General features: G+C 42.8%; 1 protein-coding gene across 1 annotated transcript in view; it reads right to left on the reverse strand.

Moving 5' to 3' along the window:
* The window catches only part of LOC118425664, a 30,381-nt gene extending 18,655 nt beyond the window's left edge, over positions 1-11,726 (reverse strand). The window contains exons 1-4 of the mRNA XM_035834651.1: positions 11,460-11,726; positions 8,635-8,832; positions 6,726-6,882; positions 123-6,233 (exon numbers count right to left, since the gene is read on the reverse strand). Coding sequence (XP_035690544.1) covers positions 123-6,233; positions 6,726-6,882; positions 8,635-8,832; positions 11,460-11,705 — 6,712 coding nt within the window. The 5' untranslated portion in view covers positions 11,706-11,726. The remainder of the gene's footprint in view (positions 1-122; positions 6,234-6,725; positions 6,883-8,634; positions 8,833-11,459) is intronic.
* Between the last annotated feature and the right edge of the window lie 326 nt (positions 11,727-12,052).

Here is a 12,052-nt window from a genome sequence, read left to right on the forward strand (position 1 = left end):
CTGACACTCGGCCGAGCTAAATCTTGATTTGTAAACGGGGCTTAAAGGGGGCTTTACCGTCACTTTCCTAAACTTTTCAACTCAGTGCAACTCAATTTCACAGTGCAAATGAATGAGCTTACCATCAGTTATGCTCTCGTGTGCCCATGGTTGAAAGTGTACCTCTGCCCAGTACTGCCGGTCGTTCTTGTCTCTGATTCTTGAGGATATGTCAGACGCGGAGTTAAATCCCCACCAGTTCTGAGTAGCATTTACGGAGTAATTATACCCGGTCCTGTCCGGCGTTGCCAGCTCAGCATCGTTCGCCGGGTTAGTGAGAACATTACCATGCAGTTGAACATCTCGTCCCGAGACAACAATGGTATACTTCTCCCCTGGAGTCAGTGCGATGTTGTCGTAGAATAGATTGTTCTCACAGATCTGTCGACTGTTTGTTCTGCTTCGTCCTTCCCAACTGACAACGTGGTGTCCCGAGTTGTTAAAGAAAACGTTGTTGTCCAATTGCCCATCAACATTCTCAAACTTCACTATACTTTCTGAGAAACCGACGTCATTGCTTGAGAAGACGTTGCTGTCTACCAGTATGGGTTGCTGTGTCGTACTGTAGCTGTTTCCTGTCACCATTATTGCAGACTCGCCTGTGGTCCTGAAGAAATGGTTGTCTAGAACTGTTATATTTCCAGCTTTCTGGTTTGTAAGGTCGATTGATAGGCCTTTCATTAAGTTGTTAGCCATATAGTTGTTTCTTACACTGATAAAGGAGTCAGTCAGAACACTGCTGACCACAGCCTGCTCGTTATCACCAGTATGAGGTTGGTTACCCAGAAACATGTTGCGTTGGATGTCGAAGATTGTGCCGTTTGATGCGGTGACGTTAATAACTGTCCCGACGGTATTCTCCACCATGCTGTCCTCGATAATGTACGTTCGATCTACAGCACCTGTCTCGTTATAGACCATGACCTCTCCAAAGATCTGGTCAGCCGCATTGTAATAAGATCTGAAGTATAGACTCATTGTCGTCTGGGATACAAACCGAATGTATGTTTTGCCGTTGTCCGATCGGGTGACCTGTCCAATTTGTTGCGTTTGTCTGTTGTCGGCATAGACCCGTAGACTCGAATAGGAATATTGAAACTGAACGAATGAGATAATGAGTTCAACCGTAATACCCTCACTTGCGTACAGATGTCTATTGCATGAAAGCCATGAATTGGTCCTTCCTGTCTCCATAAAGCACATGTTATTCTTGATATGGAGATCAGGCTCCTCTGCACATAGACTCATAATCGATCCATAATTATCCATACAAGTGTGTGGTGTGATTTCAAATGACCCTGATGTAAAGATACTGTCGGTGATGCGAATATTTGTTGATGTAATAACACCAGACCTGCCGAGGGAGACGCCCGCATATCCGTTACAACGAGAAATGTTCACACTCCTGATAGTTGTTGCTGATTTGCCTCCTCCTATCTGTATTCCAGTCCCCATACACTCTGATATTTCAATGTTAGAAATGTTTGTAGCACCCTGCGCTTCTTGGATGGATATAGCTGCGTGTGAACGCCCATGCAGATTGCCTGTGTTGCTGAAATTCACGTTTGTAAGGACCGCAGTGGTTGCAGAATTGGATGTAATTCCTCCCCACTTTTTGGTTTTACATCTTAGTCGAGGCGACACCGGAGTGTTCATATTGCATCTTATTCCAACATCGTAAGTATGTGTGCAGCCCGAGTACGCATTACCAGGTGTGCCACTAAGGCAATTGAATATACTCATCTCATTCCCATTGCATTCTGGACTACTGCCGGACCAGCCAATCCATATAGTTCCCGATCCTTGTTCAAAGGAGTACGTTTTATACATTGTAGACGGTCCATACCCAAGCTCACGGCAAACAACATCTGCGTCTCTTGAGTCCCAGTGGAGCCTCCCACAGACAGTTCCCCATTCTCCGTTATATAACACCTCCACACGGCCTTCCCAAGGGTACCGCCCTCCCACCAGCCGGACCTGGGGTTGGTGAATGGGCACGTCCAAGTCCGCAAGCTCAAAGAGGATCGGTTCTGTACTTGTTCCTTGGGCAACAAAAGAGCCAAGGTTTGATAAGCCAATACATGGGTACACCTTTATAGTAGTCCCCGGATCTATTGTAAGTGAGGCATTTGTCAATATAGTTAAATCCGCTTTGATAATGTAGGGACTCCCATCCTTTTGTAGATGCAGTGGATGGTACAGTCTGCCTCCGATATTGTCAGTTGTCATGGTAACATCCCGGCTGAAGGGATCAGCTGGTGGAGAGGATAAGTCAGGGCCTGTCAGGTACGGGAAGTAATCTACAGGTGCGCGGTCGTCCCAGTCGTCAAAGTCAGAAATCTTGTCTCGAATCTCAGTTTCAACGGTGGTCCCCCACCAGTTGTGACTTGCCCCGATAGTCCAATAAGGGGTGTCTGTGTGAATCCTGCTGCATACGGTGTAGTCCATGTTGGGATTGTCTAAGATATTCCTGTGCATTTGGATGCTTCGTTTATATCCGCTGATCTCAATGGTACAAGACGTGTTGGCAGTATGTTGCTTATACTGATTTTTGTCACTTAGTGATGGGTCAAAGAAATTCCCTTCAAATATGTTCATTTCGATTTGGATTTCAAAAGGGATTAGGGACTGAAAAATAGCCATAGCAAGTGATAGAGTTTCCCTTGCGCTGTTGTTAAGTACGGTATTAGATATAAAACTGAGATTTTGTGCTTGTCCGTCCAGTTTTAGAGCTGGTTGATACGGGCATCTGTTTCCAGATACTGCATTGCCTACAAAATCAAATGCCCTCTGCCTGCCCGTCACCTGCAGTGCATACCGTTCATTTCCCGTGATATTGCTGTTGTGTATTCCAACGGTGGGATGTTGATCCGACTGGCCTGCTCCAGTGTTAACACGTATTCCTCCTCTTTTATTTCCGTCAATGTGACTGTCGTATATTCCCACCTGTGTGTCATGGGACAGGTCCAGATCTATACCGTACCAGTTATTGTCTCTACACGTTATGTTCGAAAGGTAGTACGAGCCGTGTTGAGTGCTTACGTGTTGTATTTTGATTCCATAATCATTGCGGACATAACTACTAAGCAATCCATTTTTCGTCACAGTCACGTCTGTTAGTGTAGTTAACCCATGAACATTTTGCAGAAGCAAACCCCCATAGCTGTTGGAATGGACCAGTATATTGCTCATGTTTACGGTACCATCAATGCTGGAGACTGTTATCCCGTAATAATTATAAGCAACATGTACATCGGACAGGGTGATGTCGCCGCTTGATGAAGTGATGAAGATGCCATAACGATGGTTTTCAAAGCCCGCTGAGATTAGGCTGTTTTCTATATGAATGTTTGACTCCGACTGTTTTATCTGTATCCCATAGTAAAAGTTCCTTACACTGCAGTCTGATATACGAAGTGTTGTCGTACTGACGGGGTTAGTGGAGTTACTGCTCGGTCCAATTACATCCAACCTTGCCACAAAGAACACATTTTGTGAACTAGAAGCTTTTAAAGATAACGTCATAACGGGGTTAGTCGATGTGAATACTTGAGGGAGTCCTGAAGAGCTGACTTGGTTGTAGTAATCCACTGATCCAACTTTGAAGGCTTCATCTGGTTCATATGAATCGTAAACAGTGAGGCTATTTCTTGATGACGGGCTGCTGAAACTACTCCTTGTTACAGTAAGACGAACGAAATACCCTTCTGTGGCCCTTACAGTTCTAAGACATTGAAGCCTCGCTTTCTTCTTGATGCCATTTACGATCCACCATGACTGACCTTCCACAAGTAGAAGAGAAGTCGGTAACGAGCACATTCTTATCAGAGGGACAAATCGACTGCCGGCATATGCTTCAAGTTCCCACCACGATAGCGAGTTCAAACTTTTAACATCGATTCCAACACCATCCCTGGTACCAGAATTGACCAACGTTAATCCCTGCAGTAGGGTATCAGGTTGGGAACGTTGCAAAGCTAAGTACTCTACTCCAGACCGACCCCCAGCTAGGTGCTCCATTAAGACGTTTGTTACAACGTTCGGTGATTGAGACCCTTGCATAGAAAGACCAGGCGCCTTGTGTCGATGCAGGTGTCCGACATGAAAAATGTTGACGTCATGTAACTCAAAAGTTTGGTCCGACAAAGAGACAATGCCTCCCCAGCCGGGAGTGGGGTCACAAGTTAACTTCAGGTGCCTGTACATATACGTATCACTTCCGCATCTATTTTCATGATGTAAGCTGCATTCTCCGATGTTGTCTTCGAATCCATCACACCTGATAGTGATCCAATTTCGATTGGAGGGCTCGTAGCCAGACGTTGCAGACTTGTACGAACCAAGCCCCAACTGCCGGCAGGCGATCGTTGCGAACTCGAGGTATGAATTCAATGGCCAGTCCCAGCACACAGGAATCCATTGTCCGGAGTACTGCACTTCTAGCCACCCCTGCCCGGGGCTGGAGCCTCCCGTTAACCGAATTGGAATCGTTCGGTTCGACACGCTTTTACGGGTGACATCAAATGTTATAGGACTTGATGGTAGTCCGTCTAACTGCAGTTTCCCCAGATTGAGGATGCCAACACGTTCCTGTACACGGAACTCAACTCCTGCTTGGACACTGAGAACAGAGCCCGGTAAGATCGTGAGGTCCCGTGTCAGGGTGACGGGGCTATCGGAGGTGGTTATGTGCAATGTCCCATTCAGACGGCCGCCTAAAGACGAGGCTGTCATGGTTTCTGTGTGTACAGTGCTTATAGAACTGCCTGAGGGCGAGTCTAGATACGAGGAAAACTTGACCAAGCCTCCGCTGTACCAATCATTGTTGTCAAATATCTTCCCTTTTATTGAATTGGTATCTGTTGTTCCCCACCAATTGTTTTCTGCTGCAATCTGATTCATAGCCAATGGAAGAGAACCATCACTGCTGCAAAGCTCTAAACCATTTGGACTATTGAGAAACGAATTTCGGGTGATGGTATGTTCTTCTCCTGATACTACAACTTCGATTGTGCAGTACTCATTCAGCGGATCCGAGATGTGGGCCAGTGACTGTGGTTCATACTCATTGTTTTCAAACACGTTACCTTCGACAACAAGAGGGAGAACGTCGGCAGACACATCGGTCGTGTTGAATAGCACCACCCGTCGACAGACATTGCTGCCAAACCTATTCCCTGTAATATTCGCAGTCTTGTCATACCCATGTACATGGATGACCGACTTACTGCCGCACTGACTTGAGTTAAACTCACTGTCCTGGATTGTAACCTCCGCTTTAGTCCCGCCAACTTCGATGATCGTCGCTGAGTTGTCTTCAAAAACTCCGCCTGTGAGTTGGACGACCGGGAAACGATCCTCGTAAGAGTTGCCAACGGTTATCATGACTGAGCCGTTCTCATTGGAGGCGAAGTCTGATTGGTCTATGGTGATTTGATCTAAAATCGATGAAGATATGATATTCTGGTATTCCTCGTATTCTATTTCCAGATCAAATCCAGTACCAACATTACCTTTCGCCACACCATTACGCAAGATTGTGTGACTTTTATTGTCCGACACGCCAAGATATCGGGCATGGAAACCGTCTAGACCGTTATGATCAAAGTGACAACTTTCGGTCACAAGATTGACAAGGGTTGTGGTGAAGACACTGAGTCCGTAATGCGAGTTTGTGCTGAAGTTGGACTCACGTATGTCCACGGTCATAGGGACTTCAGACAGCATCAGGCCGGCACCACTGTTTTGTTCAAACGTGCTGACAGTGATCTGGAGGGTTGATCTTGTTGGTCCTCCGGTAACCTGCATTCCTACTGGGGAGTTCTTACTGAAGGTGCTGGAGACAATGGTCACGTTTGCTGAAGGATTCTTCACTATCAACCCGGCTCCCTGATTCTCTGAGATGACACAATTTGCCATTTTAAAACTAGTAGTAGAGTCATCAACTCTGACAGCTGCGTCTCCAGAGTACTTGATATTGACGTTGTGTAGCAGAGGGGGGACCGACGTGCTGATAATAGCGACTCTCTCTGCGTTTGGGTTTTCTCCTCCAGCATGGAATATGTCTACATTGTCTAGTATGGACGTCATAGCTTCATTGGTTGTGCGAATGTCTATTGCTTTCCAATAGACGTTCCCTTTGTGATTCAATCCCTCACATACCACACCGAGATCTCTTCGGTATCGGCCCTGGCCTTTTATGATAAAGAAACATGTAACGTTAATTAGTTAGAAACGGAGTGAAACCAGCATGAGGTGTGAAATAGCTAATAATATTTTACCCCCCCCCCCCCCCCGATAAACTGTGGGAACAGCATATACATTATGATATTGTGGGAATGTTAGTTGCTGTATATACATCTTGATGTTTGACTAGCACATAACAATGCAAGAAAAATTGTTCATGAACATAATCATATTACCGATATCCCAGTCGGACTTAAAACGTAATTCAGCAGTTACCATTTCATAACGTGTCCACATGATTTAGTCCATTTTTACTGAATCTTTTTGTCTTCTTGTTCCTTCAACTGAAAAGTGCAGCCTCAGAAGTTTGAATTCAGAAATTCAATCTCCTAGAGGCTAAACCAGATAGAATCTGACTAATACACACCACCTTGCGCTAAACCACAAATACATTGTTGATGCCTCAGTATATGATGAGCAATTTGCAAAGCAAAACTCACGACATTGAGGTGGTGAGTCAAGGTCATCGTGGTTGCACTCGTAGATGTTGGTCTCATTGCCGAGACACTCCAGGTCACACACAGCCATGCGTCCTGTGCCAAACTGGTACTTGTTCTCCACTCGCCCGGTTGCGAACCCCAGTTGTCGACAAACCACCTTGAAATATTTCAAAATCTATTGGTTTATGGACGTGAAGGAACAAGTGTAGTGTGAATGATTAAAATTGATACTTCCGAAGAGATTGATTAAAACTGATTAAAACGTATAAAAAAGAGATTTGAAAATATAAAGGAATATCCTCTTATGATACTTGGAACAACATAGATAACATGTCATTAACTATATGCCAAACCTTCATCAAAATTGTCTTACAGTAAAGGAAATGACACAAATCTCCTATTACACTGAGCAGAGGTACTGATGTACGTTGGAGTTCGTTCACTGTTGATTGTGCTCCAATGTAAAATGATTAGAACTGCATCGGGAATAAATGTGTAGTGTTGAAAGGGTGTTCACTTTTGATACTTACTTATTGATACTTCGTGCAAGGAAAAGGTAACAGATCATCAAACATACGTTTAACCTTGAAACTGACAATTTGCGTCTTGTTACTGGCATGGTGATGGCATGATGAGGCACCTCGGAGACACTGTGGAGGCACTAGCTGTGGAGGCATCTTACCACTTACTTTATTTTTTAAATTTCAAAAACAGTGCCTTTGTTGGAGGCACATTGGATTTCGTTGGAGGCACGTTTGTGTTGTCTAGATCAATAGTGCCTCAAATAAACGGGGACGTGCGATCGCGAGGATGCGTAGAAATGGTTTTGACTTTCCCCCACCTGAACATGCCTGTTTTACCCTTTCTCCTCTTGACAAATAATATTATTAACATAGTGATATTATATAAATGATATTATCTGAATAATATTATAGATAATTCCTCTCATCCGATCATCGTCTGTGCTTTTGGAATGACTAGTGGTTATATGCACCACCCACACGGTGGCGATGTATACATCTTCAATTGATTAGTTACACACCTCAAGTTTGCTTTTAACACGGTTACGTACAATTTAGCACTGCTGTAAATTGTTTGCTGAGATTAAGTGCGTACATGTATGTACCACTTTGGGATAAAGAACTATATGTTCATTTAATCTCATTACAGGGCGAGACGAAGGTAAATTGAAACTAGAGTTCGGGGACCTCATACCTCCATGAAATATTTATGTTTTTTGTGTGGATGGTATTTATGTTTATAGTCATCAACACAACCAAAAGGACATGAAATATCCGTCAACCAATACCTACATGTAGGATACGGGGACAAGCTGATGCCCGATATATAATAATGCAAGTACTTACCAACACAACATCAGCATAAGCCACGCGGAGCACAAAATCTAACAGCGCAAACGAAGTATAACACACCAGGTCCCAAAAGGCACAAGTGGCTAAATACAAAGTTATTTATAATATTCAAATTGTCCAGCATCGGGAAACAGTTGCCCAGCATCGGGAAACAGCTGCTAATGTGCCAACTGTTACAAATATTTCAAACAGTCCTAAGCAGACATAAATAAAACTACTGGGGGTTCCCCAAACAGCTGTCACCTCACTATCTGCTTGCAGCTAAGCCCATTAACAAACACATAAAGCACGATGCCTGTACCAATATATCTCAAATATAGGGGTGATTTCTGATATTATTACATCGATTATAACGACAGATACGGCTCCCAATATCTCATCGATTCAAGCTTTCATCACACCCCACCAACACAACAAGTATGAAACCAATCCATCCAGCCGTTCTTGAGTAATCATCTACACAGACAGGGACACATAACAGAAAATATAACCTCCATTCCATAACATTTCATGGAGGTAATAAATCGTTTACTCACAGTTGCTTCTGAGCTCCTCCATGACCCCCTTGACAGGCAGAGAGAACCCCACATCCCGTCACGTTTGACCTGAACACGTCCTTCAAACACGGTAGGACCCAGCAGCCGGATGTCGTGGTCACGTGTCACGTTGTTAGCTTGGTCGTCGGGAGGGTTCCACTTCCGGTCGAAGATGATTCTTTGTTCAGGAGTGCCCACCTGTACATTCAAAGAGACGTTATTGACTGATATAATGATACTGACGAAGAGATCTAAATACTGAACATGCGCACCGAAGAAATCTAAAAATATTGAATTTTTTTCCAATAAACATTTTCGTTTCGACTCAGAAGGAATCATCAATCTCGTACGAAGATGTTGTCAACCTTTGAATGCTCATCTACCATATAAAACCACTAAATGGAAAACTAGAGTTCCACGACCGCATACCTTCGCCAAATGATCCTAGTCTTTACAACCGCTGTATCAATTGTGTTTGTCAGTAATTATGTAAATAAGGTTCTCATTTACATAAATTATATCAGTTGGTCATCTCCTGTACCAGACAACAGACGTACACAATCTATAAAGAAATAAGGCATTTATCACATTTTCTGACAATTTATGCAAATATGGATCTCATTTGCATGATTAATGTTCAACGATGTTCACCTGTGCATAACTTTTTAATGCTACAAGTAAGAAGTTCCCGTCATTTACCACAATGAAATATAGCGTGTTCTCACTAATTATGCAAATTAGGTCTTCATTTTGCATAATATATATATACCAATATTCTTCTCCTTCTCAGATACAAATGTCACATGTTGCAATGGTCCTATTATGGAACTGAGCGTGTTTACACGATTTCCTAATCAATTATAGAATTAGATACCAATTTGCATAATCAATATGTCATTATATAAAGCATCACTTACGCTATCTACATACCAAAAATCATAATCCGTTAACCCCATCTTGAGTTGTTCAATTTCAAAGTATGACACTAAACCTGCCCTGCAGTTCCAAAACAAGCCGCTAAGGGGCCCAAACCTATACCACTTACTCTCGGCATCAAAAACTGTCTACCACTCAAAAATCATAGCCGCAGCATGTTCAAAACTGGAGATATCAAACCAGGAAATTTAGCTGTAGTACCGTAACAGGCTGTTAGGGGGCCCAAAATCTAGTTGTTTCCAGATCTCATCAAGACCTACCCATCTACCAAATATCAATACAATCCATTCAGGCGTTCTTGAGTTATGCTGGTCTCCTACATACATACTGTACATACATACATACATACATACATACAAACATACATACAAACGCTACCCAAAACATAACCTTCTCGGCGAAGGTAATTAAAGTCCAAAGTCCAACATCCGCTCGTTCGGACGCCTAGATATCCTATATCTCTACATACCCGTGGACTGAAGTCATCAATGCTGACACCCAGAGCAAAGTAGACAACTTTTAACCGTTAACCTCATCCAACAAGCCCAAAGAAATAACCGATTTCCAGATAGAACAATCATCATGCATAAAACTGATAAACCCTAGATAACCCCTCAAATTAAAGCCATCTGCCTAAAATGTATATCATTATGAACATCTTTGCTTAAGCTACCTGCATGCTTAAAATGATGGCAATCCACCATTCCTCTCTGCAGTAATCGTCTTTGGCCATGGAATGTCCTGACAAAAATGTCCCTACAGTTCCCAAAATTAATGTTACGAGGCTGGAAAGAAACTTGACCCAATTTGTCACGATGCTAAAAGCCAACAACCCAAATATCAAGACCATGTCATGTTCGGGACAAAAGATACATTTAAAAAAAACTTGTATGATCGATAAGTCTCATTAATCATGCACACACAATCGCTAGTGAAACTAGAGTTTGGAGACCTCATATCTCCATGAAATAGTCTGATTATGTAAATAATTTTCACATTTACATAATCTATGCTTGGTTATGTACACATTTAGATAACTTACACTGGTCAAACTGTTGATTGTGCAATCATTTACCATTTAGAAGAATTATAGCACTTTTACATTAATTATGCAAATTATGGACTTGGGATTTGCATAATTGATATCTGTTAACAAACTACATATGTGACAGGTATTTGAGTCCTACAATCGCAAACACTACAATTATAAATTTCCCTCATTGATTAGGCAAATTAAGTGCCAGTTTGCATAATTTGCACTCGATCTCTAAGCTACATACATACCAAATATCATCTAAATTTGTCGTTCCCTTATCCAGGTACCCTCCTAAGAAGATTTTGAGGAAAACACCCCTGCAGTTCCAGAGCAACCTGCTAGGGGACTCAAACATACACCACCTATTCCTGACGTCACAAGCTGTCTGCCACCAAAAAATCATGACCATAGCACATCCTGGTCAAAAGATACAAAAAAACGGAATTCTGCTGCAGTACCAAGGTCACAGTGACGATATTATACTATCATGAACCAGCACATAATGATAGCCTGATTGTAAATATTATATACCATGTGTAAAATAGATTAGTCTGTTAGATTTTAGATACTAGTAACTCATGTAGTGTTCTGTTCTGTATGTATTGTATGTTCAAGTTGCCAAACACTGTATCCTCTACAGTTGTCGTGCAATAAAGTTCTTCTTCATACCAGGGGCCCAAAATTGACATTGACCTTCGTGTTTCCAGTACCTACCCACATAACAAACACACAGACAGACATACCCAAAATTATATCTCCATTTTTCATGGAGATAAATATAACCTCCATGAAATTTCATGGAGGTAAGATCATAATTTCCTATATGACGAAGTAAGAATTATGCCACACTCACAGCTATCAGCCGTCCCCACACAGTCATGCCGACCCCCTCCGGGAACAGCAGCCGAACCCCCGCCTCCACCGTCAGGGTTGCCGACTCGCCGACGATGATGTCATTTGTGACGTTGTACGGACTTCCCGACAGACGGATAGTGTGGTTGTGATAGAAGGATCCACCTATGTCATCGGGAACTGCACCGGACAACAATCCAAGGAACAGCAGAGAAAACAGAAAACCGCGCCGCCATAGAGGCTCCATGGTGGCAACTGACTCGGTCGACCTGCGCTGGACTTGTATCATGTGTTTGCATACTGTGCTTGTTTATGCTTACTTGCCTTACTTGATTACACGACACAACAGAGTCTTGCTTCAAGTCTTACTGTCCGTTTCGGATGACTCGTTTTTCTTGCTACGGCAGTGAATGTGATTAACTTGAGTGTGTTGCCTTTTAAGCCACATCTCTTGACGTCTAGAAACATGAGGGATTCGTATTTTGAATTTGTGCCTTTGAAAGGCATGTAACAATGATATAACAAGAATAAAATATGTATATCACTACATAAATAATTTTGAAGCGAATGTTACAGAGATGTATCAAGCAAAAC

The sequence above is a fragment of the Branchiostoma floridae genome, chromosome 11 (genome assembly GCF_000003815.2).
Source record: "Branchiostoma floridae strain S238N-H82 chromosome 11, Bfl_VNyyK, whole genome shotgun sequence".
NCBI lineage: Eukaryota > Metazoa > Chordata > Leptocardii > Amphioxiformes > Branchiostomatidae > Branchiostoma > Branchiostoma floridae.